Source organism: Equus asinus, chromosome 25, assembly GCF_041296235.1.
Source record: "Equus asinus isolate D_3611 breed Donkey chromosome 25, EquAss-T2T_v2, whole genome shotgun sequence".
NCBI lineage: Eukaryota > Metazoa > Chordata > Mammalia > Perissodactyla > Equidae > Equus > Equus asinus.
This window is the reverse complement of record NC_091814.1, coordinates 18,575,167-18,595,225: the sequence shown is the minus strand read 5'-3', so window position 1 is coordinate 18,595,225 and position 20,059 is coordinate 18,575,167. Positions and strand designations below refer to the sequence as shown.

At 44.1% G+C, this 20,059-nt stretch overlaps 1 protein-coding gene across 10 annotated transcripts in view; it reads left to right on the top strand.

Annotated features, from left to right (window-relative positions):
- Positions 1-675: 675 nt before the first annotated feature.
- Positions 676-20,059, top strand: part of ARHGEF11 (Rho guanine nucleotide exchange factor 11) — a 98,227-nt gene continuing 78,843 nt past the window's right edge. For 9 of the 10 annotated variants that reach the window (XM_070497996.1, XM_014836915.3, XM_014836924.3 and 6 more), the window contains exon 1: positions 1,003-1,185. In XM_070497996.1, the coding sequence (XP_070354097.1) occupies positions 1,154-1,185 (32 nt within the window). In that variant the 5' untranslated portion in view covers positions 1,003-1,153. Of the gene's footprint in view, positions 1,186-20,059 lie in introns of all 10 variants that reach the window. The other variant, XM_014836918.3, reaches the window with a different exon arrangement.

The window sequence follows — 20,059 nt, the reverse complement described above, 5'->3', positions numbered from 1 at the left end:
CCGAGGGGAGCCCGGCGATCGGATCCTCCAGGAGGCTGGCGTGGAGGCAGATCCCCCCGCGAACTCAGACCCACAATAATAACCCGAACTGTTAATAATAAGGAAGCAGTTTTGCTGGCCGGGCGAGAGAGAGAGAAGGGGGAACGGGAGGAAGCGAAATCTCCGTTTCATGGAGGCTGAGGCAGGAGAAAATTTCGGAGCCTGGATGTGGAGGAGCAAAACAGAACTAACTCAGGAAATTGTCTCCCAGAAAAGGGCCGACCCTAGGCTGGCTCTGAGAATCAGGCTGGTGTAGGTGGAGAAACCTGCAAGTTTAAAGGAAAAAGAGAAGGAGAGGATATTTTCAGAGATTTTCTCTCGTTTGTGGTTATTGCTATCGTTTGAAAGGTAAAAAGCACTGCATTTCAGGTGGTCTGATTTTTTTTTTTTTTTTTGGTGCGATTGGCTCATTTAAGAATTTCAAAATCTTTAATGTAAAAGCTTTTTTTTTTAAGGAGATCCATAATTTTGGTTCCCAGGGCTGCACTGGACTTGGAAGGAGTGCTGTTGTGTACATACTATTGTATGGTTTTATTTATTTTTTTTTACTGTGCAAATCAGCTGGAAGATTTTTTCCAAGTGCCAATTCGGATTTATTCATCTTTTTTTTTTTTCCTTCCCTCAAACATATCTGTTGTTGTCGTTTTAAGCATTGGAGACCAGAGAATTTTTCCCCCCTTTGGAGCTCTCTTGCCAACAGAAGGACAGCTGGGAAAACTGGATTAAAAGGATGGTTTTTATCTATATTTTGCAGTTAAGACTGATATTTTGAAGGCGCATTCTTTCTGTGATTCATTTTTTAGCCCGTAGCGCTAACCTTGAAGACATTTGTGGTTGGTTTTTGGTTTCTAAGAAGGTCATAGTTTTTCCTCTCTTTTTTTCGTTTTTTTTTTAAGAGGGGGGAGGGGAAAGGGGGGCCAAGAAAGGAGACCATGTTAACTGGTAGAAGTAGGATGGAGCTTCAGTTACCAGGGTCCTGAGAGCCGAGGAAAAAGGATTCAGTCTTCAAGTTGGGAGGCCCTCCTCTCACCTTTCTTAAAAATTGCAAGCGATTCAATCCTGATCAAGACATCAGAACCACAAGATTCTGGAACCGTGGACACACCGAGAAACCATGAGTGTAAGGTTACCCCAGAGTATAGACAGGTAGGTTTGCTAATAATGTGGTTTTTCAACCCTTACTTAAGGAAAGACTGGGAGGGAGGGTGTCGCATTTTGAGAAAAGGTTGCAAAAGAAGGGTCTGGGTGGGCTGTGGGAATTGGTGGGGTAGGAGCGTTGGTCTCTGGGGACTGTCTGGGCATGTGTGTTTATGTTTCCTCTGTGTGTGTCCATGTTCAAAACATCTCTCCAGATTCAGTGTTTTTTTTAAATATAAGCAATAGACGGTGAAGCCAGGAGTGGGGAAAGAGGGGGAAATGCTTCCAGCTGCCTTTGACTTTTGCCAGGCTGGAGGCTGAATTTGAGTCCCTAACTTGCCAGCCTAGGGGGTGGGAGGCCGGCGCAGGCCTGGTCACGTGAGCCCCAAGGGTGGTTTGGGACTGGCTTTAGGTGTTGGAGCTGCAGGGGGAAGGGCCCTGGCAGGGGCAGGGGCCTCCACTGGGCTGATTGCTGTGGAATGGTGGGGCTTGGTGATGGGGTGGATCCCATTTCTAGAATGAGGAGGATGTTCTTGGCCTGAATGATGGGACACAAACACCCTTTGCACCCATACAGGTCTGGATTTTTACCAGTGGCTGATAATGGCCTCAAGATGCGTAGGTCACATTAGAATTTCTTCCTCTCCAAGCTTAAATTGAGACCTGCCAACTGGCTGATGCTCTAGGTTTAATCTTCCGAGCTGTTTTTCATAAGCTTGACTCTGCAAAATAGGCCTTCCCTCTGCCTGGAGCCGGAAGGAGTTGTTTTGTGCTCCTCGGCCTGATGGGCAGAGGCTTTGGCCCTTAGAGTCTGAGCACAGGATGCCCCTCCCCCTCAAGAGTCCGCCCAGCCTCCCCATCACTGGTAACACTCCAGTTTACAAGTTTGTAAGGTGTCTGCCTGCTGCCTCCCTCCCCTCCCCCTCCTCAACCCTTTTGCCTTGAGAATTTTGAGGGACAGTCGTTCCGTGGGTGCTGCACACATCAGAACTGGATGGATGGGTGGTTGGAAGACTGAACAAGCAAATGGAAGGACTGGGCCTGGAAAAAATATTATTGGAGAGAGAGGGAAGAATATTTGCAAGGAAGCAATTGCTTTCTTCAGGTCCAGTTAACCTTTGATTGTCCATGCTAATAATAATTTCTTTTTGGCTGTGGAATGTGGCCTAAAATGCATATAATCTCTCTCCCCCCCAAACGCTAATCTCTGTATTGCCTCAGAGTCCTGTGTGGATTAGTTCAGCAGTACCCAGGCGGGGACCTGACTTGGCAGTGGAGAGAAGGCAGACAGCCACAGAAGACAGAAAGTATATGTGGCTGCTTCAAACCTCCATCCGTTCCCCTTTTTGTTGGCTTCTCTGTAGTTTGACTTCTGTAAAGGGAGACCCAAGGCATGTCAAGGCAAGGAGTTGAAATGGTTACATGGCTGCCCTTCTTTTCGTCGTCTTGGAGTTTGGGAATTAATGCCCTTGCCTTTTTGAGATTTGAATGGTGATTTCTCTGGATTCAGGGATGTGAGAAGATGGAAACACAGGTGTCGGGGGGCGCAAGAAGGAGGCAGTGGGGGTTCCTGGGCTGCTGTGAGGTGCTGCTGTGGGAGTTTGTCTATCCTCACAGTCTTCTCGGGATTTGTATAGCATGGTTCGTTTCCCTAAGTGCTGTCGTAGGAGCATATCTCCTTTGAGTCTCACAATATATCTGTGAGGCATTCAAATCAGAGGTTATTTTTCCCATTTTGACGAAGTGGTAATTGAGGCTCGAGAGGATACCTGGCTTGCCCAGTGCCATCTTGCCAGATTAGTGGCAGAATCTGGACTCAAACGCAGGTCTTCTGATTCTGGATCTGTGGCTCTTTTCATTGCCCCACCCTAAGTAGGTTTGTATACTGGTCCTGTGGAACGTGGGGGACACTGTTTCTCTCTGGTAGTAGGGTAAGATGCTCTTCAGCATTGCCTTGCACTTTTCTTGTTAACAGTTTTGGGGCTTGCACCTCTAAATTCTATAGTTAAAGCACAGTTTTTTTCCCGTGGGATAACGCAACTTTGTAGGGTAAGAGCGTTCCTCAGCTCCACCCCTACCCCTATTCTCTTCCCCTTTAGAGGGTTGGTTTTGGGGCTCGGGTCCCCTTCAAGTTGTCTCCGGTTGCAGTGGATCTGACCCCTTTAGCTGTAGGTTCATTCTGTTGGACCTTCTGATATCTCAGGTTCAAGACGCTATGGATTTTAAATGATTCACGATCTTACCTCATATTGGAGGGACTGAGTGGAAGGAAGTGCTCCAGTTTATGGAGTCAAGGATTCTCTTTTAGTTTATCCATTTGCTGTGTAGAGAGCCAAGTGTGAGGTGCTTTAAGAGTGTTTTAGAAAATTCAGGTATGCAGTTCTTGCTCAGAAGGAGCAGACACTCTAACTGGGGAACTAGGAAAGGTATATGACTCCTGAAGACCACAGGAAAGCACTGCCAGACTCTGAGCTCCACAAAGGCGGGGATTGTGGTTTGCTCAGGTATATCCTGCATGCCAAGCTTAGTGTCTTGCATGGGGTAAGTGCTGCATAAGTATTTGACAAATGAGTGACGTGTCAGCAAGCATAAATTCTTCCATTTCAGATTATTTCAACATTCATGTGTTCATTTCCAATGTAGTCAAAGTCAGGTCAATTAGAGAGGGCTTCCTAGGTCATAAATATTTTCTAGGAGATAAGCGAAGTGATGGAGGACCATGTCTGTGGAGAGAGATTGTGGCTCAAAGTAAAGAAGGCTTTGGAATATTTATTCGGCAGAGTCTTTACCCCCCTCTTGGCCAGTGACTCCTGAGTTCTAAGAAACATGAAGTATTTGTGACTAATATTTTATCTTTTAGTGTTAACCATCTGTTACTGAAAGATGGGCTGAAGTGTAGCTGTTGTTGTCCCTTTCAGTTTTTGTCCATGGACAACTTACTGCCTGTTAATATATCTTCTGCCCAAGAGTTTCTAAAAATGTGTTTGATATCGCAAGCAGAGAATTATTTTTACAGGAATGGTAATGAGTTTTGCTAAGCCGTCTATATCCATTTGCCTGGTTCTCTGTGACAGATGTGTTTGAGATGGCCAGATGGGTTAGGAGTTTGCATCCGTAAAACAGCTTTTCTCTGTGCAGAGTGAGTTAGCTCATGTGAGGACCAAAACAGAGAAGTACAAGATTTAAGCCAAAAGTTCTTGGTTTGAGCCCTGGCATTCCCCTTAACTCTGTGACCTTGGGCAAGTCACATGCCTCCTCTGGTTTCCTCATATATAAAGCAATAGCTCATTTCTATGACATGCTTTCCAGTTCACAAATTTTTTCACATGGCCTGTCTTTTGAGGATTATAACGTTTATTGTATCTCTCTAATGGGGCTGTTGAAAGGGGCAAATCAAATAATATATTTCAAATTGCTTTCTAAACTGTAAACCTCTATGTACGTTTTAGATGGTAAGTGCATGGATTTGATTTAGCTTCATGCAGTACTTTCTGAACTAGCCCAAAACAAATTAAGAGGGCCTGAATGATCTTTCCATTGTTTTGAAGAATTTAACCACAGTGAACAGGCATTTTTGTTGCCGAAGTGCGTGAGGTTAGAAAGAAGGGCTGCTTTTCCAACGGTCAGGGTTGGGTGGTGATCCTGGAAGAATATGAGAAGAGGAAGGTTATTGACTCTCCTTCCCAGGAATCTTGATGAATGGGAGAGGCTTCAGCTATCTTGGCTCTCTTAGATGGGGATAGAAAGGATTTCTTTTGTAATCTCTGGCCGTTCCTTGTTTTAGAAGTCTATGACTTTCCTAATTAAATCATACTTTGGAAGTTACGTTTAAAGCTTAACTTAAGCACATGACTTTCAGAATAAATCCAGACCTAGCAACTGTTCTTTATCAGGGGTCTGAGATTGAATGTAACTTTTCCGTAGTCTGGACCCTTTTCTGCTAGAAGAGGCAAAATTTTGCCTGAGATGTGTGGAGGAAGAGGCAGGGGAGGGAGGGGAATGGTAGGTAGGCCTGTCCTAGCCAAGAGCCTCCAGGCTAAGGGGAAGGTTTGTAGAGAGAAGATCCTGGTAGCTGGGGCTGAGGAGACTGGTCTTATCTGAGAAGGGGTAGTGGGTGGTTCCTGGGAGTCTTTCCACCTCAGTTTCCGGTCCTTGTTGAGCCCTGGGACTAAGAAATTCCCAGATATTCAGCTGAGTTTCTACCTAGTTTAGAAGGTTGACCTCCAAGAACAGTGATGGATCCAAGCTACAAATAGTAAGTCACCTGAAATGCTGAGTCTTCTCCAAAATGTACCCTCGTCCTATCTGGAAGGTGAGGTGAGAGATGGCAGTGGATTTGCAGACGAAACATTTGGCAATTAATCACCGTGGAACAGGCTCAGCTTGACTTTAGATACTCAAAAACATGTCCTGTGATTAACACATTTATTTAGCTTTTTTTAATAGTCAAAGTAGTATGAGACAGAGTTCCTGTCCCGTTTAGGAGACTAGACAACAAAATATGAAAAATGACAATATGAGTTCATCAGAAATAAAAAAGATTCTGTGATGGGCACATAGCTAATCCCCAAATTAATATAAAGACAAAGGAGTTCTGGAAGCTCATAACCTCCATGGAGTAGAGTTTGGAAACTTTGGGATAGTGTCCCTTACTGTTTTAAAGGTCTGGGATTCTGATGTATGTGAAAGCGCTTTCTTAACTGTCAAGTTCTCTAAAACAGAAGAGGAATCATTTTAGTCCATGTTGACTGAATCTGCTTCACATCTTCATAGTGGCAGTGCCTTTAAAAATCCATTTTATTGGTCATTTTTAAAACTTAATTCCAAGGTTTATTGTGTGGCTTGGAGACCCTTTTCCCCCACGGACTGTGTGTTCTTCCTTCTTTTGTCAGTCCCTGTATTGGGAGAAGACCTCCTGGTAGCATCCAAGGTCACTCCTTTGTGCCATGGACTAAAAAAGGAGAAGTAAAGAACTTGCAGGTTCTGGTCTCAAAAGAAAAAAGTAATCATTACTTTATTAAAAATCATGTTCCATCCCCCGTGAAAGGAGGTTTGGAGTTCTGAGGGAGGAACAGCGGCGTCTGAGTTAACAGATGGGTGAATTAAGCTAGCCAGCCTCTAAGGTTTGATTCCTTCTAGCTTTTATGTCCTTTGAACTTGTGAAAACATAATGCCTTGTGGCCTTCCTTTCAGTGAGCCAGAACTTTTTTCCAGGAATCTTTATCTGGGCTTCCTGAAAGCCAGTGAAAACGAAAGTTTGAAAAGGCCAGGGAACAGAGCGTCTGGTGGAACGGGAGAGGAAAGTGGAAGCACAGTGATATGGAAGTGTCGGGAGGGACTGGGGACTCTGTGGCCCCTAAGAGAACTGGAGTGGGATTTGGAAGGCGTTTTAAGATCTGGAAGAACACAGATTAGTACACAGATTTGTGGCACTAGAACAATTGGACGGATCTGAGGGAAAATCACAGAATTCTTAAGTCTTAAGGGATTGAGTTACCTGGCCTTCCCTCTTGCCTCCAGCTAGGGAGTCTCTTGAGCGAGTGAAGATGGGTGAGAGTCTCTCGTTTCCAGTGATCCTGGTGGAAGGTGGTTCCGTGAGTTCAACAGTTATAAGTTCTTTTGGATACCAAACTTTCCTTTGCTACAATTTAAGTCTGTTTTATTGTTTTTTTAATTGTGATTTCAGTATGGACCCTAAAGTCACTAGTGTCCCTCTGGCATCTTTATTGATTTTCTTCTTCAAGATTTTCCTCCTCCTTGTAAAGAACAGCAAGCCAAGAGAGGAATGTGTGAGAAAAGGGGCTTCGAAAAGTTAAGAGTGAAGTGATTTCAGAGTCTTGATTTCCAGCACTTTCTCCTCCAGTATTTGAAGCTACTGTGGAATGGTCTGATGGATCTATAGTCACTAGTCATGGCCTGGCCTCAAACCACAGGGAGCCCAACCAATCTAGCAACCTTCCAAGTGACAACCTATGACTGGTGGCACTAGCAATCTGCTAGTTAGACAGCAAATATTTACCAAATAGCTCCATGCTCAGCTCAGTTCTTGGTCTTCTAGTAGATAATATGCAAAAATGTGGAACTTACAGTCTCGTTGGGAAATGTTATTAATGAAACAACACAAAACAATTAAAAGATTGTACCTAATTGCTGAATCTTGATGTATACCAAAAACATACATTTAGAGAAGAGTAGAAAGTTGAGGCTAATGAGAATAGCCAGGGGAGGGGTAGTTAGAAATGATTTAAGTGGAATAGAGGAGGCCATTTCAGACAAGGGGAACAACATAAGCAAAGGTTCTGGGGTGGAACCCAAGTCTCTGGTCTCTGGTAAGATTGTTGGTTTTGTAGAACAGAGTGAAATTAGGTTGCCAAGGTGGGTAGGGTGGGGGGATAAAGGTATTCAGATTTGATGTGTAGGGAGAAGGGAGCCAGTGAGGGTCATGTGTTATATGGCGATTAAAATAGTGTTTAAAGAGAGAATTCTGATATTAATATGTAGATGGGAAGAGAGCTTGGCGGCAGGAGGGCCAACAAGGACTTCTTGCGGCAATCTTGGCAAAAGATAACCTGGGAACAAAGAAGAGGGGCAGGATTTGAAAGACATTTTGGAAGGAAAATTAGCAAGGTATGTTAAGGCTGAATTAAATATGATTCCCAAGTTTCTGAGACTGGTTGACTAAGAGGGGGGTGGTGCTATTGTTAAAGATGATAGGGCCATCATTAAAAGTCATTCTGTCTCCTGTTGGTACCCAGCAATTCACTGAATACAGCTCATTGAATGGTACTTACCTTGCTAAGGCCCTTAGGTTAGGCCATTTTTACCAAATGGTTTGAGAGTTCTTCAGTGCAGTCTTTTAAAGGGAGGGAGAAAAGGGGAGTGAGTTCTGGGAGATCCCTTAGGAAATTGGGTCATGATTTGAGGAGATTAGCATATATTTGATGGATCCTGACTAATTAATCATACCCCACCCCCACATAGCAGATCGAACTCCAGGGCTAAAGGGATATCTATGCAGAAACCATCCTAGTAGCATAATTATAGAGAGTATGGGACTTTAAGTGAGAAGATCTTCGTGTGAGCCCCAGCTCAGCCACTAACCAGCTACGTAATCAGGATGATTTGTGCAGAAGCATTTTGTGAATTCTATAGTGCCAGGCATATGGTGAGTGTTGTTAAGGCATTTGGTTTGGCAAGGACCCCAGAATGGCCAGAGCTCTCCTCAGCTGCCACTAGAAGACCTGTGCTTGCGTGCTCAGGCCTATGCTGGTTTTAAACTGAAGACTGACACGCATGGCCCTGGGAACATATGGAACAGCACAGGACAGTAGTTAAAAATCAGGTGCTTAGGATCTCACCCTAAGGCAGATCCTCCTTTGCTGGAAACCCGCAGTGTCTTTCCTTTCCAGCCCGAACTCCCCAGCGTGCGGTTTGTGATTTCTTCCTTCAGCTCAGCCCACATCTCACTAATCCCAAGTCCTATAACCGCACCCTGCCACCTTGCTTCGGATAGACTAGCCTGTTTCCTGGGCCCACATCACTCTTTCCACATCTTTATCTAAGTGTTCTTTTCTGCCCCCAACTCCAGTGGTCTTATTTCCTTCAAGGAGACCTTTTCTGGTTAATACCATCAAACTACACATTTATATTCAACACTAGTTTTGCACGTACATATAGCAGCTTGACTCTCTTTTATTCGTTGTATAAAATGGTTAATGTAAAAGTTCTAGCAGAATGCCCAGCACATAGTAGACTATTATAAATAAATGTTGGTACTGTTCCATTCTTTGCATGTTTTATTTTGGTTATTGTGTCTTATCCTGTTAGGGTTCAAAAGCGATGTCTCTTCATTTTTCTGGATTGTCTTCTAGTGCCCAGTTTAGTTCTCTTTATACAAGGTGTACTCCTGCCTGCTGTTTCCTCACTTGAACTGTAGTCCATTCTTGACATTTCCAGTTCCCTCCGTGCCTAGCCAAGGCATTTCAAGAAAGCAACTCTAAACATGGCTGTCAGGGACGGAGACCAAGAATTCCCCTTGTTCTAATTGGGTGCTAGGTCTTGGGTGCCTGCTATTTCTTCTAGGGACAGAGCAGCCTTGTTGGGATGGCTGCCTTCAGCTTCGCAGAGCTCGGGGGATTTCCCCATTGGCGGCCTGGTTTCCGGGCTGCCTTTCCCTGCAGGGGTCTGATGGGCATAGGGCCCACCCTGCTATTGTCCTGCCTGCCCCGGCTGGCCCCATTCATTTCCCAGACCACAGCCCTCAGAAGCTTCCCTCCAAGAGACTGCTGCTGCAGAGAAAGGCCACTGTTGTTCTGGGGGGAGGTGGCTGGAGAGAGTGTAGTAAATAGCCTTGTGAATGGGACCTTGTATGAGGCTAGAACCACAGACCCTTTCTCCTCAGAGCCCTAGGGTTGGGGGCACAAAACCACTGAAGTTTCAGTGTCTTCACAGGAGCAAAGTCTGAAGTTTAGGAATATTCATGCTATCCTCAAATAAGAAGGCTGATTGGCCAGTGCCCCTCAGGGCACTGGGGTTCAACAGACAAGGAGAATAAGTTGCATACCCTGCCCTCAGGGAGCTTGTGGTTTGTGAGGAAGAATGAAGTAAGCAGGGGCTGTATGATCGCATCCTGAGCTGTCTTTTGTGTTACCAGTTGAAGCACATTGGAGGGACGCTAAAGAAGGTTTCCTGGAGGAAGGAAGGGACCTTTAAATTAAGGCCTAAAAATAAGAGCCAGGTTTGCGAGAGAGAAAGTCCAGGCAGAGGGAACAGCATGTATAGAAAACTGAAGGCAAGAAAGGGCATGGTGTGGTGCTTTGATCAATAGCGAGACTATAGAACAATTAATTAAATGAAATTGGAGAGTAGGTAGGAGCCAGGGCCTGAGGACGATGTAATCTTCCATGTTAAGGGTTTTGGACTTTGTCCTGAGGGGAGTGAAGGACAATTGCAAGACTTAAAGTAGGGAGTGATGTGATCAGATATGCTTTTAGAAAATCAAGATCACTCTGGCTGCAGTGTGGATATTTAGATGGAAAGAATGAAAGAGTAGAGAGAGGAAAGACGAATTAGGAAACTATTTCGGTAATATTGGCAGGAGGTGGGGTGGCCTCTACTGAGGAAGTGACGTTGGAGATGGTGAAGAATGAAGGATTAGAGATTTGGTTATGTGGGAGAGGGGAGGCTTGAACAAGAGTATGGGGCAAGGGTGACACCCTTATTCTTGACTTGGGGCTACTGGGTGGTACATCCATGAAAAAGGGAACTGTAGAGAAAGAGCATGATTGAAGGAGGGGATAAGTCAGCTCGCCTTTTGGACAGGTTGATTTTGCAGTGCCTCTGGAAGATCCAAGGCCAGAAGTTCAGCTGGCATCTGTATATATAGGTCTGGAGGTCAGGAGGCTATTGTGGGATAGAGAATCACATTTGTGGGTCATCAACATCTAGACAGAGTGGTGGAAGCATGAGACTGTCCAGGGACAGGGTGTAGAGTGAGAAGAAGGCCTTGGACAGAACCTTGGGGACACTATCTTCGAAGGTGAGGCAGAGGAAGAGGATCCCACAGAAGAGACAGGTAGGGATTGACAGGGAAGCGGGAGGAGCCCAGAAATGAAGGGAGGGATGGTCAGCAGTGTCACATGCTCCCAAGAGGTGAAGGACAGAAAGGATAGAGCAGTGTCTGGATTTAGGAAGTAGGAGGATTTCATGGCCTCTGGACACTGCGGGGGTTGGGGAGGGGTCTGCAGTGGGTTGAAGAGAGAAGAGGTGAGGAAGTGGTGACAGTCTAGTTAATTCTTTTATGGAGTTTGGTCAGAAAGAAGAGAAGAATAACTCCTGGTCCCTGTCAGTAGGACTTTGAGTTTATTTTTTCAAGGTAGGACTAGGTTGCTTTAGGTTCTTATAATCTTTAACATACATCAGAATCAGCTGGAGAGCTAATTAAAGTGCAAATTGCCGGCCCCAACCCCAAAATTTCTGACTCAGTAAGTTTGGATTGAGGTTGGGGCCTGAGAATTTGCATTTTTAACAACTTTCTAGGTGATGCTGACTTTAGTGGTCCATACATGGAGAGCCACTGCCTTACGACATCTGTCCTCTTAATTAGCTCTTCCCATGTTTGTTTGTTTGTTTGTTTTTTGAGGAAAATTAGCCCTGAGCTAACTGCTGCCCATCCTCCTCTTTTTGCTGAGGAAGACAGGCCCTGAGCTAACATCCGTGCCCATCTTCCTCTGCTTTGTATGTGGGACGCCTACCACAGTATGGCTTGCCAAGTGCTGCCGTGTCCGCACCCAGGATCCAAACCGGTGAACCCTGAGCCGCCCAAGCGGAACATGCCCACTTAACCACTGCGCCACCAGGCTGGCCCCTTCTTATGTTTTTATAACGGAACTTTTGTTGTTAACTATCTTTCCCAAAGCTTTTGTGTCAGTACTTCCGCTCTCTGTTGTGAGTTTCTTCAGCACATTTTGAACACCTTGGGGACCAGGGCTGGTCACTGAAACATTGACACGTAACGTAGTGCCTGCCACCCAGTAGACGTTCCATAAATATTGGTTAAATACAGTGAATTGAACCAGGTAAGCTGACTCAAGAAGCAGAATTTCTGGCCCCTCATCTGTGAAACCTTGTTTAGCCCTTTTCTGTCTGCCTGTGGCATCGGTGCAAGTAAATCCTGTCTACTAGAGATCTTTAGGGATGGTGCGTTTAGAGGAGTTTTTGTAATTTCAAAGTATAAACTAAAGCCAAAAAAAAAGATCAGAAAGTGATCTTACAGAAATATCAAATCTTACAGTAAATGCCAAATCAAATATACATAATTTCAGTAATTCAGTTTTGGATTAAGTGAGCAACTTAACATGCTCCTCCAAACGAATCCCAGATTCTGAATTTTCCAGTGGGAAGGATCCTCGGCGTGTCCCTGATTCCTCTTAGAATGTCGGCAGAGCTCTTAAAACGCGGCTCCTGCACTCAGAGTGCTTCCGTGTCTGGAACATACTTCCACAGAGTGGTGGTTCGACCCTGCGGCGGCCCACACCACACCGGTAGCTTCTCTGCTCCAGGGGTGGGAAGAGGGATCCCATGCTGTTCTGAGGTTGCTGTTCTAGGGCCTCTGTCACTTCCCTTGAAGCTGGGTTCAGGGACTGTACATCTTGGGGTTTCCAAGAGCCCTTTGACCTTGAGTCTCTCCCTCTTCTCCTGCTTTTCTTTTTTTTCCTCTTAAATCAGTGGGTCGCTTCTCATAATTTCTGGAAAACCCCCTAGTTCTCCAGACCAGTGGCCCTAGGATCCTGAGGTGTAGGTGTGGGTCAGTGGATAATGGTAGGCCTGGCAGTTCCTGTGCCAGAGGGTTTCCTAAACCCCACTTCAGGCCTTAGGATCGGTTGATTAAGCAAGCAGAAACCCAGAAGAAGTCCTGGTTCTCTTAGCTGGACTTAGCCTAGGGCTGTAGCTCTCCTTCTGCCTTAGCTCAGCCTTTCACTCGTCCTGAACTCGAGGCCTGGCAGGTCCAGAAAGGACTGGGCAGGCGTAGGGGAGAGACCACTCCCTTGTGAAGATCCTACTCCCCATTGTTGGTCTGGGGTATGGGAATTTTTTACTCATTTAACGTATTTATTAAATGTATATTAAATGTTCGGCAGTGTTCTAGGCACTGGGGATACACTAGGAACTTATATTCTGTTGGAAGAGGACAGACAACGAGGAAGTATATAACATTATTATTATTTATGATCCAAAGTATAAAATGAATTTAGTAAAACCTTGGGTTCATAACTACTGTGGGAGAGGAAGGAGGGGAGATGTGTGACAGGATTAAAGGAAGATTAGGGTCAAGAGAAGAAGTCAGTTTTTGAAGTAGGGGAGGATGTGGTTGATGGGGAGAGAAGGATGGAAGTTTTAGGACCAAGATGAGAGTGCAGAAATGTTGGTGCTCCTTTGTATGCTACAGGACAACTTGTAGTTTGTGAAGTGTTGTTTGTCCATTATCTCATTGAGGTAGTCCAGTCAAGTATTTGCGTTCCCATATTATAGTTGGGGCAACGAGGTCAGGGGCGTTTTAGTGACTTACTTATAAAGTCTGTAAACTAGTAAGTAGTGGAGTTGGGATCAAAAAAAAAGAAAAAATCTGTACCTACTGAGCCCTAGCCTAGTGCTGTTTCCATTTTCCTCACCCCTGGCAAGACTTAGTGGTGAAAATGTGTGTCTCATGAGGGAGCCAGACATCAGGTTTGCTTGACAGGAATGAAAGATGCCCTCCAGGAAAAGAGATGGTAAAGCAGGATCAAGTCTTCCCAATAGGATCTCCTTGTCTGTGGGCCCTTTAGGACCCGAGGTTTGCATTCACTATCCAAGAAGATACCTCCCCTCTCTCTTTTTGCGTCCTGGCTGATTAATGATGGGGGAAAAGTGGCACTCTGGGGCCAGGTAAGTTCAGTGAGGTTGGAAAGAATAAAATCTGAGAAGTGACTCAGCACTCTTCCGCTCATCACTGTGGCACCTTTGAGCTAGTTGGGGGCCTTATCTCTGTGTACAGTATGGTGCCTGGGACTGTGTGTGGATGGATGCTCAGTAAAGTTTTACTAAATGAATGGATACAATTTTTCAAATAACAGCTTTATTGAGGTATAATTCACATACCATAAAATTCACCACCTTATGGTGTACCATTCAGTGGTTTTTAGTATATTCACAGAGTTCTGCAGCTGTCCTCACTAATTCCAAAAAATTTCCATCACCTCAGAAAGAAACCTCATCCCATTAGCAGTCACTGCCTGTTGCCCTCTGCCCCCAGCCCCAGGCAACCATTAATTTACTTTCTGTCTCTATGGATTTGCCTGTTCTGGACATTTCCTATAAATGGGATCATACAATATGTGGCCTTTTGTGCTTGGCTTCTTTCACTTAGCATGATATTTTCGAGGTTCATCCATGTGGTAGCATGTGTCAGTACTTCATTCCTTTTTATGGTTGAATTATAGTCTATTGTGTGGATATACCACCACCTGTTTATCCATTCATCAGTTGGTGGGCATTTGGGTTGTTTCCGCTTCTTGGCTATTAACAAATAACTCTGCTATGAACATTTGTGTACAAGTTTTTGTGTGGACATATGTTTTCATTTCTCTTGGCTGTCTACCTAGGAGGGGAATTGATGGGTCATAGCATAGCTCTGTGTTTAGCATTTTGAGAAACTGCCAAACTGTTTTCCAAAGCGGCTGCACCGTTGTACCTTCCCACCAGCAAGCTATGAGAGTCCAATTTCTCCATGTCTTCCCCAACACTCGTTATTGTCTGTCTTTTTGATTATAGCCATCCTATTGGGTGTAAAGTGGTAGCTCATTGTGATTTTGATTTGCATTTCCTTAATGACTAATGATGTTAAGCATCTTTTCATGTGCTTATTGGCCATTTGCGTCTCTTCTTTAGGGAAATATCCATGCAAATCCTTTGCCCATTTTTTGTTTGGATTATTTGTCTTTTTATTGTTGACGAATGGATACAGTTTTAAGTTGCTTAAACTCACTAGGCCTCAGTTTCGTCAATCATAAAGTGGGAAAGTTGGATTTGATCTCTGAGATCCATCCAACTCTAATATTATTTTGTCTGTGGAACCTTGGTCGCTCCTTTAAGGCTCTACTCACCACCATATTGCTGTACGGCCTAGTTGTCAGAATATGACTTTTGTGTCCAATAGACCTGGATTTCCTGTTACTCAACCCCTCTAAGCCTCAGGTTCTCCCTTTGGAAAATGCGAAAAATAGTATTTCTTTCATAGGGTTCTTGCGAAGATTAAATAAAATAATACATGTAAAGTGCTTAGCAAAATACCTGACATAGTTAAGAGTTCAATAGATGTTAGGTATTATTATTATCTCATTATTAGCTCACATCTTGTAGTCTCCAGTTGGATGAGCCAGGTGCCCATCCGCTAAGTCTGACTTAACCTGCCCTGATTATTGAGGCTTTGCACAGACCACTGCTGTTCAAGTTATCTGTTGCTGCATAACAAACGACCCCAAACGGTGGCTTAACATAATACTAATCATTTATTTTGCTCGCAATTCTGAGGGTTGATTGGGTTGAGCTAAGCATTTGTTCTCAATTGAGATCTCTCATGCAGCTGCAGGTATATAGGGGCTGAGCAGGCCTGGGCTGGGCTTCAGAGCCTTCTTCACTGTGGCCCCTGTGTTGGGAAGACTCAAACAGCTGAAACAGCGGGAGCTCCTTGGGCCTCTCTCTCTCTCTCTCATCTCTCTCATCTCTACATTGTCTTTCCACGTGGAGGCCTCAGGGTAGCCGGACTTCTTATGAGGTGACTGAAGGGTCCTAGAGCAGCCATCCCAAGACATTTGCAAAAGCTGCATCACCCTTTGTGAGCTAGCCTCAGAGGTCGCCTGGTGTCACTTCCGCCTTACTCTTACTGGTTGAGGGAGTCACAGAGGCCTGCCCAAGATCAGGGACGGGATGTAGACTCCCCCTCTTGATGGGAAGTGTCGAGGCTCTGGAAGAGCAGGAGGGATGGGAGATACTGCTGCCCCATTACTTCTGGAAAATTCAGTTTGCCACAATTACTTAACTCCTTTCTTGTTAATTTTTGTCCCTCCTCTCCTTCAAATACATGTTCAGATCTTACTTACTAGTTAAGTCGTACCTGAGTAACTCTCCTTGATTCAAGTTTCTTCTTTTTCCTGTGTTCTCACCTTGTAGGTCCCTACTGATTTTTGTATGACATCTGCTTATCTTTTCTTGTGGCTCTGTCATCTGTAAATACTCCCATAGTACCTACAGCTGGGCTCTGTACTCTTTAAGTGCCCTAAAAAACTTTACTAAAATTTCCAGTCGGGGTTTTTCCAATAACTTTTATCATCTAATGTTCAAATGTTTTCTCTTGGTTAAAAGTTCTTGCAATTTTTCAGACTTACTAACCACTAACCCTACTCCATCTGGCACTTTAGGGAAACCTAAGTCCTCCACCCTTTTGTCCACTCACATGATATTTCATGCAGCCGTAAAAGCATATGGAAGGGCGGCTGGGGGAGATCCATGATAACAACTAGCGTTTGTCCAGCACTTTACTGTTTTTTGGAAAGTGCTTTAACAACCATTCTGATTAACATACTATTACAGTTATTTTCCTCCTTTACAGATGAGAAAACCAAGGCTCTCGGGCGTTGAGACTTGAAATCCTGTTCGTAGTGAACTTAGGTCTCTGGCTCTAAATCCTGGCCTTCGTCTCCTGCCTGGCCTGAGGAAGGCATCTGGTTTGTCCCGTAGTTAGTGCTCTCAATCACCCAGAGCTCCAAGGAGCCCGCTTACTGGTCTTGGAGATTGCCTTCCACCTCCTGTCTTTGTTGAAGGAGATGAACTTGGATGAAATCTTCTGCCATCCCAGCCCTCCCTGCTCTAGAGCAGTCTTCTTGGGCATCTGGGACTGGGTTTTGTTTTCCTCCCAGGGTCTTGCCTCTGCCGCTTTGATCATTTACACTAGAGATGGAGTTGCTTGGGAGCCCCGTGAGCTCGGTTACTTTGGAAAAGTGTGCTCCCAGTAGGGGAGAGCGTGTGTGTGTGTGCGCGCGTGCGTGTGCTGGGAGGAGGGTCTGAGAAATAGTGCTTAATAAGATAGGAAGCACAGAATGAGCAAAAGGGTGGAGAGAGAGCTCTCCAAAAGTGTCTACTTTCAAGTTCTCTCTCCTTCGATCGGGGAGAGTACAGGCAGGTGCAAAACTGATGCTCTTGCATTTGACCCCATCAGTGATCTGCCACTGCCTCCAAATTGATACTTATGTCAGCAGGGGCGCCTCACCCAGAGTCTGCTCCATTTCATTTCCTGTCTGGTTAACAAACACTTGGTGAGTTTTATTAGGGTGCTCTTGCAAGAACCAGGATACAAACCAGGCAGAGGATAAGAATCCACTTGGTAGAATAGTCCTCGCAATCCCAAGCATTTATACAGGGCTTTTACTCTTCAAAGCATTTTCCATCTATTGTTGTACTTTATCCTCACCATATTCTTGTGAGGAAGAGCCGGCGGGTTGATGACAGAGGCATCTCTCTTCAGTTGACTTAGTTTCCTTTTCCTCCTCTCCCTTTTTGGACCTGGGTTCCCCTGGGACACACTGTTTTGCCAGCTCTGTCCAGCTTTCTGAGACAACTTAGCTCCTCTGTCTTTCTTCCTGTGAATGGGGTGCCTCCTCCCTGGTGGTAATTAAGAGAGTAGCCCGCTCATCTATGTGGCTGCCCTGTCTGACATCATCAGTCTCGTGGAGAGCCTTTTATATGACAGCTACAAGATTAGAAAATAAATTGGCTAGGGCAGAAGGATTACCACCTCAGAGGCTAGGAACTCGCAGCTTCAGGAAGGCATGGAGGGAGGGGTGGTGAGGAGGGAAGGGTGACATAACTAGCTGGCAGCATGACTCCTGCTGGAATCTGAGATTCTTTTTCCCTCTCTCTCAGACCTAATACAAACCCTAATACAGACCCCATCTCATTTTAGCTACCATCGTCTCCATCAGCAGCTACTCCTGCCCTGTACTGTGTGCTCATCTCTCTTCTAGATTCCTTGGGGAAGATAATGGAAACAGGTGGTCCCTGACTTAAGGGAACTTAAAGCTTTGTTGGGAAGTCACCTGCAAAAGACCTAAGAGCCCTATAGCAGCATAAAGTAATGGCACTGCAGCCACGCCTGGAGAGCTTGCTCTCAGCTTGGTAGAGATAAGGAATCTCCTCTTTCTCATTTTACCTTCAAGTCTTATTTGGCAATTAATTGGCTTCCACAAGAAATGTTTATTGATCCCAAGTTGATGTGCCAGCACTGCACTAGAGGTTGTGGGGATTTATTTAGTATTTATAAGCATATGCTTAAGCTGAGATACGTATTCAAAAAATATGAAAAGAATAGTCACTGAAGATGCCAGAGAAGTGACATATCTGACACACCTTTTAAAAGATTTCCTCTGATATTAAGAATAGACCAGGGGCCAGCCCCATGGCCAAGTGGTTAAGTTCACGCTCTCTACTTTGGCGGCCCAGGGTTTCTCCGGTTCGGCCATGCTGAGGCGGCGTCCCACATGCCACAACTGGAAGAACCCACAACTAAAATATACAACTATGTACTGGGGGGATTTGGGGAGAAAAAGCAGAAAAAAATAAATAAATAAAGTAAAGTTAGTTGTTAAAACAAAAAAGAACAAAGGTGAGAAATCTATTTAAAAAATGTAGGTTAAAAAAAAAAAAAGAATAGACCAAGGGTTCAGGAGAAAAGCAGGAAGAGATATTAAGCTATTGCAGTAATCTAGGCAAGAGGTGATGGACATAGTTAATTACTGAGTTAAAAATCTGTGTTGTTTTTAGTGTAGCACAGATACAAACTTCTTAAACTTGGGAATAGGATGGGTTTCTGTGGGGTTTTGTTCCCTTTCTCCATACATTTTATCTTTAATATACCTTTATTGGTCACAGATGAAAAGGGAATTATTATAAATGTACTCTAAAGTCAAGAGTAAATACATCAAAATGCAAAATAACATAGTAGGCCGGGCACCTCCCATACCTGCAGACGAGGTTTTTGAGGTTTAGTGAATTGGCTGATTTAATTGCCACTTCATCTAACCTCCGTGACATCACAATCCACAGCCGTGTATTTGTGTCATAATAATCCCTTGTGTTTGTGCGTTACTTTGCAGTTTTATAGTTTGAGTGTTTTCACATGCATTTTTTTAATAATGGCTTTATTGAGATATAATTCACATGCCATAAAATTCACCCTTGAGATGTGCAACCATCACCACTATCTAATTCCAGACATTTTCATCACCCCAAAAAGAAACCTCGTACCCATTAGCAGTTACTTCTGTTCCCCGCTCTCCACAGCCTCAGGCAACCATTGATCTACTTCTTGTTTCTATGGATTTGCCTATTCTGGACATAATCATATAAATGGAATCATACAGTATTTATCCTTTTGTGTCTGGCTTATTTCACTTACCATAATATTTTCAAGTTTCATTTATGTTATAGCGTGTGTCAGAATTTTATTCCTTTTTATGGCTGGATAATATTCCATTGTGTGTATATACCACCTTTTGTTTATTCATCTGCTGATGGACACTTGGGTTGATTCCACATTTTGGCAACTTACGAATAATGCTGCTGTTAACATTGGTGTATAACTATATGTTTGAGTCCCTGTTTGCAATTCTTATGGGTAGGTACCTAGTAGGAGAATTGCTGGATTATATGATAGTTCTGCAGTTAGCATTTTTTGAAGAACTGCCAAACTCTTTTCCAGAGTGGCTGCACCATTGTACGTTCTTACCAGCAATCCGTGAGGCTTTCTGTTTCTCCAGATCTTCTCCAACACTTGTTATTTATCTTTTTTGTTATAGCCAACCTAGTGGGTATAAAGTTATATCTCATTGTTGTGATTTGCATTTCCTTAATGACTAATGATGTTGAGCATCTTTTCATGTGCTTATTAGTTATTGTGTGTCTTCTTTAGAGAAATGTCTTGTGTTAACCCATCCTTGCATTCCTGAGATAAATATCTCACTTGGTCATGGTATTTAATCCTTTTTACATGTTGCTGGATTCAATTTGCTAGTATTTTGATGAACATTTGTGTGCATAGAGTCTTATTTAATTTTTACAATAACCCTATGAGATTAGGGTCCTCATGAAGAAACAGGTATAAATTAAACAACTTGCCTGTGACTACATAGTATCAAAATGGAATAGAAATACAAGACGGTTGAATTTAGTCTAATGTTCTTTCCACTGCTTCACTTTGCCCCCTTTTTTTTTTAGCATGGATAACCGACAGTTGATTTCATTTATTTGGGCTATTTTCCCTTTTTGAAACCTCATCATTATTCCTTAGATTGAA